This window comes from Macrobrachium rosenbergii, chromosome 47, assembly GCF_040412425.1.
Source record: "Macrobrachium rosenbergii isolate ZJJX-2024 chromosome 47, ASM4041242v1, whole genome shotgun sequence".
In the NCBI taxonomy this organism is placed as follows: Eukaryota; Metazoa; Arthropoda; class Malacostraca; order Decapoda; family Palaemonidae; genus Macrobrachium; species Macrobrachium rosenbergii.
In genome coordinates this window covers 45,230,614-45,249,435 of record NC_089787.1, presented here as the reverse complement: position 1 = coordinate 45,249,435, position 18,822 = coordinate 45,230,614, and the positions used below count along the sequence as shown (strand labels likewise).

The 18,822-nt window shown below is 39.8% G+C and overlaps 1 protein-coding gene across 14 annotated transcripts in view; it reads right to left on the bottom strand.

Moving 5' to 3' along the window:
- ACC (acetyl-CoA carboxylase) overlaps nt 1-18,822 on the bottom strand; it is a 183,557-nt gene that overhangs the window by 107,565 nt on the left and 57,170 nt on the right. For all 14 annotated transcript variants that reach the window (XM_067090785.1, XM_067090789.1, XM_067090781.1 and 11 more), the window contains exons 15-20: nt 18,258-18,507; nt 5,468-5,571; nt 3,214-3,353; nt 2,897-3,063; nt 2,533-2,639; nt 907-1,038 (exon numbers count right to left, since the gene is read on the bottom strand). In XM_067090785.1, the coding sequence (XP_066946886.1) occupies nt 907-1,038; nt 2,533-2,639; nt 2,897-3,063; nt 3,214-3,353; nt 5,468-5,571; nt 18,258-18,507 (900 nt within the window). The remainder of the gene's footprint in view (nt 1-906; nt 1,039-2,532; nt 2,640-2,896; nt 3,064-3,213; nt 3,354-5,467; nt 5,572-18,257; nt 18,508-18,822) is intronic.

Here is an 18,822-nt window from a genome sequence, read left to right as displayed (position 1 = left end):
GTAATTACTGGGTAAGTTACTTATATAAAAATGACATTTTTATAATAAAATAAAGTTTTATATATACTTACCCAGTAATTACCCGCCTCCTCTCGCTTGGACATAAGGCATAAATTGAAGCTTCTTGCTATGTTGTACTTCTTCTTCCCCCGAAAGTGGGCAGGGCATGTCGCCATAACCAAAACAAACTAGTGGGACCAGCAATTTCAAAATTTTAAGCTGCCAGTTAAAAGAAACTAATGGCTATGTAAGTACTGGGTAAGTATATATAAAACTTTGTTTTATTATAAAAATGTCATTTTTATTAAGGTGAAACTGGACAAAATTCACTAACTTTTCTAACAACCTAGCCTAAGACAATTTTAAGCTGTTATCAAGAAGTTTGTAAAGGGTTTTTGGATTAAAAAGAAATATGCTAAAATTTTTAATTAATGAAGTTGGGGATGACAGGAAAACTAACCTTAAAATAAAAGAAAAAAACACATAAAATGGGTCTTTGTGTCTTCACCATAACAGAGCTTGCCATCAGCAAGCTACACACAAGTGACCAGGGCCCATAGGGCTCCTGCACAATGCAACCATCCAGCAAGAAAATTATCTTCTTTTAATCTGGAAATGCACTGTCTATGATTTGTGAAGACCATGAGTGCAGGCTTTGTAAAATAAAGTTTTGTTGTGAATTACCTAACTTAAGCTCTTTCACAGAGGTATTACAACAAGGTGGGATAAATAACCTACAAGAAAAAAAGTGCAGTGCTAATATGAATTTCACATTACATTTCATGTTATCTATTTTTCTCACTAAACTTCATCTTATCTCATCAACAATTACATCAGTGACAGTCAAAACAAAACTATTAGCATTCATCACACATACAGTATAACAAAAAACTAATTCCTTTTTACCTGTCTTGCACGCAGAGCAACCCTAGAGTGCTTGGCACTATTCAGTTTAGTTAGCTGCTCCAAAATAGATGCCAAGTCATCCGTAAGGCCTGGTTCATGATCACAAAGGTGCTCAATCAAAAGAATCACCATCTAAATTATAAAAGAGACAAGTTTTGAGAACACAGGACTGAACAGCATATAAAATATTATATATTTTACAGAAAAAAATCATTATCAAAATGATATCCTGAAAGAGACCAACAACAATAAAAATCTTTTGACTCTAAAACAACTTCAGAGAGAGAGAGAGAGAGAGAGAGAGAGAGAGAGAGAGAGAGAGAGAGAGAGAGAGAGAGAGAGAGAGAGAGAGAGAGAGAGACCTTTGACATAATCATTAAACAAAATATTCTATCTGCTTGGTTATGTCCAAGTGAAGTCTTTAATTCTGTAATGGCAAAATAAATATAAAATACAGAAAATTTTCATTCAAAAGTAATTAAAAAATATGTTCAGTACAAAACTATCAATCATAAAGAGCCATAAAAGAAGAGTCCACAGTCTTTGAAGTCACAACCTTTTATTCATATACACAAAAATGGAGAAACACTCCCTTGACACTAGTGCCACTTGGACCTTCAGTCATTCATCCAATAACTATTTCAGACATTAAGAGACTGACAAGCTGGTAACAGCTCACTTAAGTGCTCCCTACGCTTTTTATCTTAAACTTTATTCTTTAGTTTCTTCCACTTTCAATTCATCTTTTATTTCAATACTAATTAGTTTCGGCATTTTTCCCTACTTTTTTTTTTTATATAAGAAGGCTTAATAAATGAGGCAATTTTTGAATGGTCAATGCTTACATCTCAGCAAGTTTCAGTTTCCAATAACTAACTGTAAAAAATTACATATATTATCATATCTGCATATTTCCATTTTACTGAATGTGGCAAATACTCAAGGATTACTCAATTACTCAAGAATTAAATCTTAACAGATGATAATTCTTGCACCATGATAATATGGTAAACATAGTGCCTCATATATCTGAAGGTTGCATGTAGGGAACATCATCTTAAGTTAAAGAACTTGACGTCATTACTGTTATAAAATGTGTAAAAAGAAGGATGACATTTACGTTACTCTGTTAACAGACTTATAACACTGCAATAATAATTACTGTACTCAGATGTTTCGTAAAATTGGCAATATGATTCCTTTTGTATGATTATTGTTACGAAACATGTTCAAAGTAAGTTTAAGTGACTTATTTAATTAAATAAATATATGTAGCAAAGCAACACAGCACACTTAAATAAAATAACTTCAATAAGCTAAAGCAATTTAATACAGTAGAAAACAAAAGGACACTAAAAAAATATGCTTCTTGTCTCTCAGCTTTCATCACTTGCTGTATGTTAGACATCCGACCAGCTGATCTAGCCATTTGAATCTTACAATGTAAAAGGTTACTCATGTTTTTTACTTATTCTTATTTTTCAGCCTTAATACAGAAAACACTTTACCAAATTTATTCTGAATTGTTTATTTGGCTGCATACATTAGCTTTTCCCTAACTTAAAAATTTCCCAAAACTTTCCTGATCTCTAAAAGTCTATCTGTTTTACAGTTGTTCCTTCATACCTGATTTTTCTTCAAGACTTGCGAATGAGACAGAAGTGTTGACAACACACTGGCCATGTCATCCTTGTTCCTCTCTCTTATTGCATGAACACACTTATCATATGACCCTGTATATTGTGAAAAGGAAACCTTTATATTAGGCTATGAGGCTTACTTGGCCAGTCTACCTAGAATTAAATCTTTTTAAAGTAAAGTGAAGTTTAAAACAGAATTAGGCACTGGTATTCCTAGTATTTTGTAAATGGGATTCCAGTAATCAATTCAATAAACTACTGGCTACGGTTATTATCAGAAGCTAAAGCTCACACTGAAATGACTAGCATTCCAGGAAGGAACTAATATCATTTTGAAAGTTTATTCTTACCATGCTGGAACTGAGTCTCAACTTGAAGGTAGTGTTTTAGCAACTCTTGTACAACCTGGGTCATTCCACCCCTGCTCCCCTTTTTGTATCTTTCACATAAGAGTAGCAAGCCACTTATTGTCTTCAAGAATACTTCACGATCTTTCTTCTGAAGGGAAGCAGCATGGCTGAAAATTTTCAACATAAAAAAAATATAACCTTCTCATAGAAAATTTTAATGGTAATTGCACACAGAAAAGGCACAATGAGTGGAAAATGTCAGAATTCTACATATGTAAATCATTATGGACAAATGCAAAACCTTAAATTGATCATACTTATTTATTACAGTAGCTATTTCTTGAGAGGGAAACTGGGCGAGCATTGATGTAACATTACTGCCATAAATGAGCATATATTTCCGTACTTTCTTCTCAACAGCATGAGGTATCCGCCCTGATATTGATGCTATTACTTCCTGTATTAAAAAGAAATATACAGTATCAGATTATGAATAGTGGAAACTTTATTTAAATTCACATGAGTGGTCATCACTGATGCACAGCCTCTTTGAAAACAGTCTGCTCGCTTATAAAAATTCAGAAAATGAAAACAAATAAAAATCTGGAATTTTTTCCTCCAATATTTTTGCTTTAGCTGAAGTGTAGTGAAGTATCCTTCATCATTACCTCTCTCAGTCCCATATACCACACATGTACAATGTGTGTTTTTCATTTAGACTTAGATTTTGTTGTGAAATCGTGGAGTTAAGAATTCCTTCTTATATAATTTCATTCACAATCCCTCCCATCTTGAAATATATGGCCTGTCGGGAAACAGCTCCCAACAAATAAACATCAAGCAATTCACATAAAAAAATCACATAAAAATATCATATAAAAAAGTACAGTACTCTGACAATAACAAGTGCCTGTTCAAAGAATAGCAAAGAGTTCTAGATTATACTTAACAGCCAAGGAGAAAAAGAGCTTTCAAACTCATGGGCCTTGATCTTGAGTTGAGAGAGGTCCTCCTGCTGAACATCTAAATGTCTGTGGAATAACGAATTGGAAGTAGAATTCTTAGGAACAAAATTACTCTGGAGCCTTGATCTTGAGTTGAGAGAGGTCCTCCTGCTGAACATCTAAATGTCTGTGAAATAACGAATTGGAAGTAGAATTCTTAGGAACAAAATTACTCTGGAGCCTTGTGTGAAGGAGCAATTGAAGAGAATGCTGGAATGATTTGATTCACCTGGAGGTACAATTTAAGGGTACTGACATGGCACAAAAAAACTATCCTCACAAGATGAAGGCAAGGCAAGAATAAAAAAATAAATCCAACAATAAACTGCCTTTGCTAGAGGACAGAGCCTTGGCCAACTCCAGGGCAATCAAAAGATGCATTGAAGAACAATGACTCGAATGCTCAAGAAAACACCTCCCAGCAAGAAAAGGATGTAGGTTCTACAGGGTATTTCTTAAAGGATAGTAACTGATGTAGGTTGTACAAGCTATGTCTTAGCAATAAAAACAAGAAAGGAACAAGAATATGGCAACTTTACATTTATCAAAGTACTGTATTGGGAAAGTCCACAACAAGAGCCAAGAGGTCCAAGAACCATTCCTGTTGTGGCCAAATGGAGAGGTGATGAGAGCCATGTTAAAGGATAAATAAACAGCAAATGACTTAAGCTGTTATGGTTGAATGTAAAAAAATGGGAATTTTCTCAGTTTCATTCCTTGGCAGCTGTATCCAGCCAGCTGCTTGACAACATTCTAGTCATGTATGTTGATTACCTGAAACTGATACACATACTTGTATCATTGACCACATCCAAATAACAGTGCTATACTGGTTGATGGATCCATTCAATTTTAATATCAACCTACAAGAAAACTTCAAAGTCTTGCAAAATGACAAAAGCTCACTCCAAGCAAGGTTCAAAAGCAGAGGATGCCAGCAGCTGTGGATAAGTGAAGAAATGTGAAGAAATCTCTGCAGTGGAGAGACGTTAAAATGTTCTTACTCACCTTACAAATATTCTACTTGATACAGATGGGTTATGTCTTTACTACTGTAAAAGACTTGCAATCACCTCAGGATTGAGAAAGGAGACAATCTATTGTACATGGATTCCTGGTTGTCATATGAATATTTGTGTGTTTTTCAAATAAAAGTTTCCTCCAAATTTTGATGACCATTGATTTACAACTGAATCAGGTGTTTCAAGTCCATAGTTCTGCCCCAACTACAATCATTACTGTATCATCATCCAAAGATGCAGTAAATAAACATCTTCACTAGTTTTGACTGAGTTTGCAAAATAAGATTTTCCATATTTGGGGTTTTGGATGGATAACTCAAAAGTATATATGATAGAAGTTACCAATTTCAGTGACTGAAAAAACACAAAAACTATCCATGATAGCAGATTAAAATTTTAGTTTGTGACTAAAGGTACATGTCTATATAATTTAAGTGCATACTGAATGATTACCTGCATTATTCAAAACACACCAGCAATTACTTCAATTTTCCTCAAATGCATAATGAAACTAAAACAAAAATTTTTTTACATCACTGAATTACCTGTAACTCAAGTAAGGGTAAGTTTGGATCCCTCAACACATTCATCAGCTTCTGGACTGTCTCCTTTACCTTTGCTGTGAAGAACTGGTCAGGCAAGCCAAACCCTGTATAAAAAAAAAGAATAAAAAAGGGATTTTGACAAAGGAAAAATCTATTTCTGGGTGAAGACCTGTGTCGCCCAGTGAAATGTCCCATATAGCACACATTTCTAGGTATAAATATTTGCTAGATATACCAGAGAAAAAAGCTATACAGCTAATAGGATGCCAGAGTTACTACCTCTGGAGCGATCATCCTTATAGGATGTCGGTATGTCATCTAGGAGCGAGTGGAAGCCACTACCACAGATGCTTAACCCAAACAGATCTCTTCCCTCCCAAAACCCCTCTACCTAAGGGGTGGTGTTACAGCGAAAACTTCTCCGCTCGCTACTACTACTTCTACCCAGAACCACCATTCCTAAATAGCACCCAAGCTTTGGCCAGCCTAGGGTGGGAAAAAGAGGAAGGGTTCACTGGGCGACACAGGTCTTCACCCAGAAATAGATTTTCCTTTGTCAAAATCCCTTTTCTGGGATCGACCTGTGTCATAACCAAAGAATAGCAGAGAATTGGCCATAAAAGCTTGTAAACATAAAAAGGTTAAATGTCAAAATCTAAAATTTTACTAAAGAAAAAATAAAATTAATTTTGAATATGCTTTTTACTTATCCAAATAGAATAACAAATTATATAAATATGCACAAGTTAAGCTTTTACTTATCCTAAACAATACAAAACAATGTAGCTAAAGATATAGCTTTAACAATTTAACTAAAAAACCATCACCTAAAATAACAAAAATTGGTGAAAATTTTTAACAAGGATGGTATATACAAAGACAGGAGTGGTTTGTGAAGCAACCCAAACCCAGTCAACAAGGTAGAAAGAACGGGAATACAAGCGAGGCAGGTAGGTGAGAGGTATACCAATTGGTAGGGCAAGCAAAATACAAATTACAATTACAAATTACAAAAAAAAATAACGTAATACTAAGCTGACTCTGGGGAAACAATGTTCCCTGCAGCGACAGCAGAAAATTTAAGAGCCTCTAAGGACTTAAGGTAATGACGTTTAAAAACTCTAGGGGATTTCCAGCCCGTATATTTCTTAATTTCATCAAAATTCATATGTTGAAAGTAATTAACTGAGGTGGCTACAGCCCGGATATCATGGACCTGGGGGATTGAATCCGGGTTGGCTTGTTTAATAAAATAAAGGATTTGTTGTCTAATACCATTCAAGGAGATGGTTCCACCATTCTCTCTAACAAAAAGTGGACCTGAAGACCTTTGAGAAGTCCTTTCAAGGTAAGCTTTTAAGGTAACTACCGGATATAAGGAAGGATCCTCCGGAAGAGGTATAATCTTCCAGGGAGACCACCTAATTTGAGGATCTTCATTCTTGGCTGAAAACATTTGGTCCGGAGAAAGTAGAACCTCTCCTGATGGGAGGAAATCCACATGATTCGACTCTCTAGAAAGGGCTGAAAGTTCAGAGATTCTAGCTCCTGAAGCCAGGCTAATTAAAAACAACGTTTTCCTAAGAAGAGTTGAATAAGAGCAAGATTCATTATTTGTGTCTGAAGCTAATCTTAGAACGTCATTTAAAAACCAAGAAACCGTTTTAGGACGGGTTGTTGGTCTAAGACAAGCACAAGCTTTAGGAATAGAGGAAAAATACGAATCTGTTAAGTCAATGTTAAATCCCAACTGAAATATCTTCTTTAAGGCGGATTTAGTCGTAGTAATGGTACTAGCAGCCAGGCCTTTATCAAAAAGGGCCTTAAAAAATGAGATTGTGAGATTCGTAGTCATAGTATGAACGTCTGATTCTTTCAGGAAGTTGGCAAGAGTAGATTCTCTCTTATCTGATTCTAGAAACATTGTGTTCAGAGGATCAACATTAGCATTTTTCTGTGCCGTAAACTTCATGAAATCCATAAAGTTAGGGCATTCAGCATTCCTGAGGAAGCTGACACAGTCCGAGTTTGTACTACTTGGGTTAATTTTGGATGAGGAATATGAATGGCTCTGAGTTTCAGCTCTAACAGAAGAGGACACCAGTTGCTCTTCGGCCAGTTGGGGGCTACTAGAGCTATCCGACCTTTGAATGACCTGAGTTTGTGTAGAACTTTCCACAGAAGATTTACTGGAGGGAATAGGTAGACTTTCTGCCATTTGTTCCAGTCTACTGACATTGCGTCTGTGGCGTAAGCCCGAGGGTCCAGGTTCGGAGCTATATAACATGGAAGTTTGTGATTCGATTCCGTGGCAAACAGGTCCACCTGGAGCCCCAGAATCTGTTGGCAAATCCAGTTGAATGAGTTCTTGTCCAGAGACCATTCTGATTCCAAAGGAGTCGTTCTTGACAGAGAGTCTGCAATCACGTTCCTTACTCCTGACAGATGCGTGGCGGACAAGTGCCAATGATTTTTCCTTGCTAATGAAAAGATTGCTATCATTGCATGATTTATGTGACTTGTTTTGGAACCTCCCCTGTTCAGACAATGAATTATTACTGCACTGTCCAGGACTAATCTGATATGTATGTTCTGGCTGGACGTAAGCGTTTCAGAGTCAGGAAAACCGCCATTGCCTCCAGAATATTGATATGGAAGTGACGAAAAAGAATTTGTAATTGGCTCATCTCCGCCACACTCGATTTATGTCCTTCAGTTTTCCTTTGAGAAGTAGGTCTGTTACTGATGCAAACTGAAGAGAGCCTAAGATTCTTTCTTGAGTGCGACGACAGGCTCGTTTGCACCTGAGAAACTGTCTCGTTGCTTTGGCTATCTCTTTGCATTTGCTGGAGGAATTGAAAGTTTGTGGGTGTTTAAATCCCACTGGATACCTAGTCACTGAAATCGGGATGCCGGAATCAGACGAGATTTCTTTGTATTTATGTGAAATCCTAGATACTCTAGAAACTGAATGACCTTTCTGGTCGCCTTCCGGCACTCGGTGTCGTTGGGAGCCCAGATTAGCCAGTCATCTAGATAAGCCACGAGCCTGATGCCTTGAGACCTCAGTTCCTGTACCACCGCTTCTCCTAGTTTGGTGAAGATCCTGGGTGCTATGTTGAGCCCAAAAGGCATTACTCTGAAGAAGTAAGCCTGTTTGCCTAGTCTGAACCCTAGATAGGGAGAGAAGTTTCTCGCTATTGGGACATGATAGTAAGCGTCTGTAAGATCTATAGAGGTGGTGACAGCCCCATGGGGAAGTAAGGTCCGCACCTGAGAGACGGTCAACATACGGAACTTGTCGCATTGAATATAAGAATTCAGAGTTGATAGGTCCAATATCACTCTTCTTTTGTCTGAGTCTTTCTTTGGCACGCTGAACAAGCGTCCTTGAAATTTTAGATGTCTGACTCTCTTTATTGCCTTCTTTAAAAGAAGGTCTTTTGCGTATTCTAACAGATCCGGTGTTGGGGTCTGATAGAACCTGACTGGTGGAGGAGGCCCCTCTATCCAGCTCCACCCTAGAACCCTTGAAATAATACTGTGGGCCCATGGACTGAAAGTCCAATGGTCCCTGTAGAGGCGTAAGCTCCCACCTACCTGAGGAGGCTCATTTGTTAGAGGGCTTATTGTCTCTGCCTCCTCTTGAGCCTCTGCCTCTAGACTGGAGTCTGGATCCGGACCTAAATCGAAAACCGCCTCGACCTCTAAGGCCCCTAGACTGGCGGTAGCCTTGAAATGACCCCTGAGACTCATAGGCGGGGTTGAAGGCTGGAGAGGTTACATAAGCTGCTGAACCAGCAGGGTGGTGAGTTGGCTGGTTCAGAAAAACATACTGGGGATGTCCCTTGGAGGTGGAAGGCTGTGCAATCTGAGTGACTGGAACTGCCTGGACAACTGTCTGTGTCTGGGGTGCCTTGTATGGGTGGTACCTCCTTGTCCTCTTTCTACCTTTAGGCTGAGGGCCCGAAAACTCAGAAGACTTCCTCTTGAAAGGAAGTCCCCAACGAATCCTAAGGTTTTGGTTGGCCCTGGAGGCCTCGCTGATGACGGAATTAACCAAGTCCTCAGGAAAGAGGTTAGTACCCCAGACAGAAGATTTAATGAGCTTGTTCGGCTCGTGTCGGATGGTAGCGTCAGCCAGCACGTTTCCGGCAGTTCCGTCTTGCCACCACAAAATCGTATAAGTCACTCTGGAACGAGGCCAGAAGTGACTTAGTCAGGATCCTAAACAGAGTTTCGTCCTTGTATTCAGCAGATGTCAACTCCGCCGAGGTGACGGAGTTGATGGACCTGCTGAGACGGTACCTAGCATCATACTCTGCTTTAATCAGAGACTCCGGAATCCTGGGCAACTGCTCGCTGAAAAGATCCGAAGCGCACTCCGGATCCAGCCTACCTACAGTGAATGTTTCAGGGGCCCCAACCCAGCAATCCAGGTCTCCCAGAAAGAGAAGAGATGTAGGGTTCGTCTCACGAAGCTGTGGCATCGGCTTCTCCTCTGTTCCGGCCTGAAGAGTCAGTTCTGCTATCTTGGATGTACAAGGGGTGGGAATGTCCTCGTGGACCACGAACATCTTATACCGCCCCTTGTGTGGAGTTAGCTTGGTGTTAGCGCACTCTCAGTCAGAGAGAATTCTGACCCATGCCGACTGCGCTTGATCCCTGGGGAAGATCACCGTCTCCTTGGGGACCTTGTCTTCCCTCACCAGGGCTTCCTCCGATAAACGGGCGTATCCCGGGAAAGGAAAAACAAGATCCGCTGGGAAGAACTCGTAGTCTTCCACAGGGCGGGTGCCACACCCTTCAATGGTTAATTTACCATTCGCATAGGGGGCATTAAAGGCGAGACGCCAAGGGTTACAGTCCTCATAAGCAGGCAGCTTCAAGGCGTCCGGGATAGAGTAACCCTGCTGCTGTACCGGACCGGAACTAACTAGTCCGGCAAGCGACTCCTGAGTTTTCAGTCTCTCAGCCAAAGACTGAACATACTTGCCTGATGTCTCAAGACTCGAGGCGAGATCTCGAGACATCGTCTCAAATTGGGAGTTGACCTGCTCAGATAACTTTTTCATCAGAGCTTCCGCGAAGGCCTCAGGGTCAAAATCAGGTTTTTTAGACCTGCTCGCCTTGGGTCTCGACCCCTTAGAAGGGGCAGTAGCCTTCTGGGAGGAAGTCGAAGGTTTGGGGGCCAACGACGACCTGGCGGAACTCTGCATGGTCGGGATTTTCAGGGGTTTGGACACTTTAGGTAAAGTCTTCGTCTTCATTAAGGACTTCACCTTGGGGATCACCGACCCCGAACGGGCCCCAAGGGTGGAGACCTTAGAGAAACCTTGGAAGGATGAAGACGAAGACGCAGGAGAACTAAAAGACATTGAATTTTTAAATCTACCTGCCTCACTTACATCCCTACCTTCCTCCTCCGGATCGATGGCCATCGGTTCGACATTGAGATTGATGTTGGCCACTTCCCCGCACAGTTCTTGTTGTTCCTCCGGCAGGATCTGGGTCTCGAACCTAATCCTGTTGATCAGGGGCTCCGCCACTTCGGGGGCTACTGCTGCAGAGGACCTGGCCATAGGGTACAGGACGTTACAAATGTCCTCTGCCAGTACATAGGGGCGTCCCTGACCAACGTTGCGACCGAAGCCGCCGACCCAGATCTTCAAGGTAGCAAGAGATGAGGCTTGGCGGGACCGAGGGACCTGAAACCGGATATAATGTCAATATAAGGAATTGACGAATAAATTCTTTCGTTATAGAAGGTATACTTCAAAGCTGTTTGAAATATTCATGCGCGTATGTCAAAAGATTAACGTACCGAATCATCAATCACATCTTGATAAAGGGCATAGCATACATCGCAGCCATCTGGATGCCAGACAAGATGATCATCCACCTCGACTGCGCAGCTGGCATGCGACCTGCATGCTACCTGGCCACAGGGTTGCTGTAGATAGGCATTACAGCCCGGCTCCTGACAATGAACCACCTGTAAGAGGAATTGATACATGAGTATCAAGGAGATAGCGCCGGAACAGCTTCACGGCTGTGGTAAAAAACTAAACTAATAAAACTTAAAGTAATGATATTCCCCCCCCACGCCGGAGTTGAGAACTGGGGTAAACAATAAGGTTACGGCGGAACGTTCCAGTACAATCTGAACAGGGAGGCCAAGCCTGAAGTCGATCACACCGGAAAGCAATTCCGATGACGCCGGAGCGTCTCGTAAATTAACCACACAGAAATCAACAACCGGGGAGGGCTAGTCGCCGGAGCGAAGGTTCCAGGACTGATTTCCCGGAACACCGCTCACGGAAACTACATAATAATTAGCATTGAAAATAGCATTCAGCCCGGCATCTCCACAATTCCGCCGTAAACAGAAGGCAACGATGCTCAAGCTATTGTTCCTACTAGGAACTAAATAGCGAGCTAACGATAACCGCTGAACGGATCCGGATGGCGGAACGGGCGGAGAAGCAGGGGCAGAGAAAAAACATGGTGACTGCAACAAGTCAGGTGCCTAAACACCTTCCACGAAGCGTCATCTCAACCGAAAGGGGCAAATGAGCGTTGCTCTAAAATGCCCCAAAGGGAGAGCCAGGTAGACCACGTCTGATAAAATGGGAGTGAGAAAAACACAGGAAGGCGAAATAGATAATAATACTATCTATAGCCTAGCCTAACCTTCCGAAGTTAACACCTGGTCAGGAAGGCTAGGACACGCCAGAGAGACGAACGAGAAAGGGGCGCTAGCACCAAACCACACCTTCCAAGATTTGATGAATCAAACTGGTCAGGGAGGACGGGCATGCACCCAAAACTCGAACGAAGGCCACCCAAGAAAACCTACCTTACCTAGGCCTAGAAGCCAGGGTAGGGAGGAAAACTGGGGCCAGCTTAGCCTACCTTCCAAGATTCGACAGAGCCGAACTGGTCAGGTAGGCTAACAAATAACACTACCCAATATCAGACGAAAGGATATATGGATACATAATCAAATTGAAATGATATAATAACAAAATATTTTAAAAATGCACCTACATAAAGATCATGAAGGAAAGGCTAGGCTAGGCCTCACTTTCCACTATTCTAAAATATAACAACAGTCGAGCGCGTCAGAACGAGCGAAAATTGAAACTATCATTATAAAAGAGGAGCATATATAAATAATCTTCAAATGTCCAAGACGACAGAAGATATGAGAGCATTATGAGGCTGGGGACTACAGCCACGAGTGAACACGAAAATGGCGGCTCCGAGCCGACCAGGCGTAAGTAATTAAACGGGACATAATTAGTCCAACCGAGTCCCAAAACAACAAAATTGAATACTCAACTTAGATGAAGATGCGTCCTGATCGATTGAAGCCATAGTGAAAATCCAGAAAGCCAAAATAAGGCAAAAAGAAGCAAAAATAACACAGACGAAAACAACGTGTGTTAACGTGAAAGCGTGCTATGAGAGGATGGTGGTTCTGGGTAGAAGTAGTAGTAGCGAGCGGAGAAGGACCGCTGTAACGCCACCCCTTAGGTAGAGGGGTTTTGGGAGGGGAGAGATCTGTTTGGGTTAAGCATCTGTGTTAGTGGCTTCCACTCGCTCCTAGATGACATACCGACATCCTATAAGGATGATCGCTCCAGAGGTAGTAACTCTGGCATCCTATTAGCTGTATAGCTTTTTTCTCTGGTATATCTAGCAAATATTTATACCTAGAAATGTGTGCTATATGGGACATTTCACTGGGCGACACAGGTCGATCCCAGAAATACAAATTTCAATAGTTTGTCAATTATTACTGCACAGCAGTTTCTCAAACCCCTGACTTTCATTTCTTGACCCACTGGGCATACCTTCTTATGTTTTTGCTGGTTTATCATTATTTCATTATTTGCTATTTTGTTTGCCTGTTTTCACTTTTCATGTACAAATAACTTTTGTGTAATTATACTAATATATCTATCAACACAGAAATGAACAAACCAAAGGGAAAATAAACAAACAAACCTAAACTAAAACAGCAGTAAGACCTGGCCTTTTTTGTCCAACTGACCAGCCAAAATGTCATTTCTGCCTGGGACAAACATTGGCATCAAAAGTATGTTCTTGGACTCTGAACAACACAGAATTCCATGATCAGCACGAACTTGTTCCTTCCGTGCTTCTTGAGGTGTAGCAGGGTCATAGTATTGTCTGAGAAGATTGTTATTTTCTTTCTAAAGACTAAATCTTTTGCTTGCAGAGATTCCTCCAACTAACTTATAGTTCTAGATTGCTAACTTATCTCGATTCCCTTGAGTGGCACCCCATCCTATGTATGTGGCATCTGAGTATAATGTCACTTGAGGAATTTTTGTCAGCAGTAATATTCTGTTCTTCCATCAACTTAGATTCTCTGATTATGATAACTGATGGAATTTTGACTTAGCGCTGGGATGAAGACCTGCTGCATCACTCCTTCTAATGGAATAGAATTGGTCTCATGCTCCACTTTGAAAGGGAGACAAACTTGTCCAGTATGGACAAGTGTTCTAAAAAAGAAAATTTCTTGGCTGGCAAGGTCTATGAGGAAAGAAACTGTAGAAGAATCTTAAGAGATGGGTCTACTTGTTTCTCTGTTATTAAAAAAAAAAACTCTAATTCATTGTTGGACTAAATGAAAATTTATGATCAAGTGCACTTAATGACATCTGGCACTCCCAGGCAGTAAACCCATCCAAGTACAGTACTAACCAAACCTAACACTGCTTAACTATGCTTATGGGGGGAGAAGTGGTGTTTTCAACGTGGTATGACTGTTGACCATCAACGGAGGACTTCGATGGGAGGGAATCATGTACCCCTCTCTGAATACTTCCATCACCCAGAATTATCTGTTCCTACACCTTGCAAACTTTACCAGTAGTGGGGAATTCTCCGGCATGCTCCCTGAATGAAGAACAGTTCAACAGCCACCGACAGAGGAGCAGGAGGAATATGTCACTTGACAACAGGTCTGGTGGCTCAGGCAACAAGTTCCGTTTTCTTTTCTCACTATGTCAATAGTGAAAATGTGGACCAACTTACAGTTAAATAATAGAGTTCAGCAAGTGAAAGATCCAAGAGGCCTTATAACCTGGAAGGACCTTACAGGAAAAGGAGTAGACTGTAATTGTTTTCTCCTCTTTTGGAGGACAGTGGCACAGGCAAAAACTTTCTTGGCAATGCCATCTCTAAGTCCTGTCAGGACATTCAGAAAAAATAAAAAGCAACTCCAAAAAGCTGATATTCTGAGGAAGCAACAAACTCATGGCTTTAACATTCTCTATTAGTGCACCTAGAGACATGTAAGCAACAGACCACATCTCCAAGCATTGAAAAAGGCTTTGCAAAGCTGTTTCACATCCAAAGAGGGCCAACAAATTACTTGCTTTATAATGGGTTTATTAAGCTGCAAATCTGGTGTCTGTCAAAAGAGAAGGATATGCTGTATTCTTGTGTGGTAAGAGTGTTCCCTTTAAAAGGAAGGGCTCTAGAGTAAGTGTATCCTTAATTGCCTTTTAAATCTTGCCTGTGGATGAGCTGAAAGGCCAGTGCTAATATATGCTCCCAATTCCTGAGTGTTAGAAACATGGAGAAAGTCATGATGTAATTTGAATGTCTATCAGTGGATGTTGGACAGAAAGAAACTACTTCGGAATTGGAATTAATCAGAGAAAGACTATTTGATGAACTATAGCCTATCATCAATGTTTACTATTAAAAACATACAGCACCTTAAGTAATTTCAAGCCGAGTCATTTTCAATTTTGCAGCAGTTTTTCCTGAATAACAACTGGGAAAATGAAAGTAGCGTTGTGTCAGTTTACACAAGTTTATATCAGTCAGTGACATTAGCATTGCAACTGGTTGTTTATAGGGTGCTTAGGACTGGTTTTTGAAGAATGGTTTTAGGCATTTTTTACATCATTATGAAGGAAAATGTATTTTTGTATTACAATGACCGCAAAAGGCTGAATTATCAAAAGGTTGTTTTATATTTCCATGTGATGACACTATTAATGACATAATGGGATGTTTATCATGGGGCCTAGGCTATTTTTTTAAGGTGGTTAATTTGAGCTGAGCTGACTTACTGCATGTTTGAAAGCAATTACTGATGTTATGTGAGGTATACCTGTATTTACCACTTGTTATACCAACATGCTTTCCCTGGATTTATAAACTGCTGAAGATTGCTTTTCAGATGAACTTTCATTGAGTATGCTGCATCTCTCTTTAGAGGTTGTGCCTGAAGGCCTGGCCACTTGAATAGGTCACTTTTCTGTTGTGCTCATGTGTTTCTTGAGTTTAAGTATGTTTACATAATATAAACATATCTATATATAAGTACAGTAATGTTTACAGCAAAACAAGGATGCATAAACTCAAAATCACTAATTTAGTCACTGTAGTTTTGTCACAACACAATATAAACAAACAAACAATATGAGTGCTTTCAAGACTATGAAATGGCAAGTGAAAGTTAAGATGTTAGTTAACTACATACCCAGAGAAGCTATTTATGCAAAAGTAACAAAGAAATCAATATAAAATCGAGAAAAAACAACACCAAACACATTCCGACCTACTGTGCTTTGACATTTCAAGACAAGCCATGCACCATTCAATTTTTCTGAAGGTATTCAAACATACAAGTGTGTGAACGCGATAAAAAATCCAAAAAGTTACAAAGTTACCCTCTCTATATTATGAAACCATTTCTGGTTTTCAAATTTTGGACAAAATACATCTAAAATGTATTTTTCACTGTTCCTTATGAATTAAATTGTCGCCTGTGCTGCTCTAAAGGAGCTGATGGATATACAGATGAATTTCTCCTACACATACGGCTTGGGTAAGCTAGGCCAACCTCCTCTAGTGTTAGGGGTGGATGTGACCAAGAGGAAAGTGGTAATGGGCACAAAACTCTATTTGCTGGCTTGACAGTTCCCTGGCAGACAGCAAGCAAAGGGCAGTTCAGAGATGGTTCCCAAGGAGGGAGAGCACAGGCACAACCTCTTACAGAGTTAAGGAAACTTGCAAAAGTCTGTACAGAAAACAGAAAGAATTGAATATCCTTATGCTTCCTAGCTTGACCCACGGGGGGAGAGAGAAGGAAGAGCTTGGAGAGAATGATTAGGCAATAGGAAAAAGGGGGAGGACAAGATGTGTAAGGTTGCTCAGGAATGTTCACATGCTTTAATGTCCAGTTTATTCTCAAGGTAACAAAAACCAAAACATGGCATAATACTTCAATCACTTCCCAACTGCCTATTTTGCTATCCTGAGCATTCCTTGTGACACCATCTGTTACATTAATACATAGTACTGTACTGAGTTAACCTATGCACTTCAAACTGCACCCATGTACACATTTTCCTAACTCTCCTTTTTACACTACAGTATATACTCATTAATCATAAATACTGTAGCCTTAATTTTGTGCAAACAGCTCTCCAGGTGCATCAACTTGAAAGACAAAAGATTTCATTACACATGGCCAGGCAACTCCATTTTCCCATTAGGTCTCATAATTCCTTGTGACAATGTTAAGAGCAGACATGCGTCAAATTGATCTTCTTGGATTAGTATCATTTTGTTTTTTGTTATGTGTCATTCATTTTCATTATTTCATTCATTTCTTTATTATGACTGATATACTCTGATATGTTTTAATAGCGACTGAACCTTTGCAGTGTAGATTTGTGTTAAACATTTACCTTTTACCCGATGGCATCAGTTGCTGCTATATTGTTACTGTAAGTAGTTGACTGCTATATTCAGTAGGTATTTAATTTTCTGAGTTTTTGGTTTCTGGGGAATGCCTGCTCATCTTATCTTTTCGGGGCTATCACTCCTTTAGCACAATAATAATTCTGGCTTAGTGTTGTTGTTTTTCTTTTTTCTTGATGAAGACCTACCTCCTTACAAGTTTCCTACCTGAGGGCTGGTCCTCTCACTCAAGGAGAGGGATCCCTAGTCACCTGTCACTCTGACCTCTGGCCTCATACCCCTGCTTGTCTTTTGTAATCTAAGCCTGCTTCTTCTACTCACATCTATGTGCCTTCATTTATGTCCCTGCAATCAGCTGATGCATCCCTTGTTTATCATCTTGAGAAGCAGGTGGTCTCAATGTTTCATGATCAGTTTGTGGTTGCTGTTGATCAGCTTTTCCAGAATATGCTGTTGATACTAGTTCGATGACATTTAAGAGCATTTACACAAAAAGTACATTAATACAGAGAAGTAAAGAAAGTACTGTACTGTGCTGTACTGGTTTAATTCTGAAACTTACATTAAATTAATACACCTAAATAGATACATGAACCTATAGATAGCAAAACCATTGAATGAGAACGCCACTACAAGGATAGAAGGAGAATGCTAACTATCCTAACAATCTGCAACAGCTGTTTAAAATACAAAAATAACCTGCATAGCTAAATAACCTACATACAAAGAATGGTCTTCATGATACAGAGAAGTAACATGATTTATGCACAAAGGAACATTACCTGCCTTATACCTATTTTACTTTATTTGGAGAACCTTTGCCTATGAAAATTTTGTGGGAAATGCTAAGTGCATTTTAAAAAATGGGTTTGTTGAGAAACAAGTCCTCCTGGTCCCCTATGGCTGAATAAATAATAAATGACTTATTACTACCTGTTTTTTTTTATTCCTTAAGTTATTAAGCATATAGAACTAATATTTGACATACTGTAAAATGGTTAAATATGAAGAAACAATCTAGTCCACTCACCATTCAAAACATTGTCCAAGATGCCTCTACTTGAATGATAAACATGATTCAACTTTTCATCTTCTCTGGGGGATGGTGTTTTACTAGGAGAGAATCCATTAGTGTAGGTTTGTGCCTTTGTTATTCTTGTTGAATCATCTAGTTCCATTCTAGCAATAATATCACCAGCATTAAGCACAGCCCCTGGACGTTTCAGATGGTAGACACAGCCTGATTCTGTGACTGTTAATGTCATCACCATCTTCATACTCTGTAATAAAGAAGATTACAACATTACATATGAAATCTACTGACTTCTACAAATAACAACAAACTGTATCATGTACTCAACAATAAAAACTAGCAAGACAATTGCCATCCCTATTTTTACCTTATTATCTTTTATATTGGATAAGACATCAGAAATAACAGAAAACCCTTCCACTACTAAGATGCACATCTGAATTTACTTGTTTCACCATAAGTCCATCATCCATTTATAGCCTACATTCATGGTCTTCAAATATCTGCAATACTACAATTTTTTGTCTAACAGACAGATGAAGGGTGGTTATAGCTCTGTGCA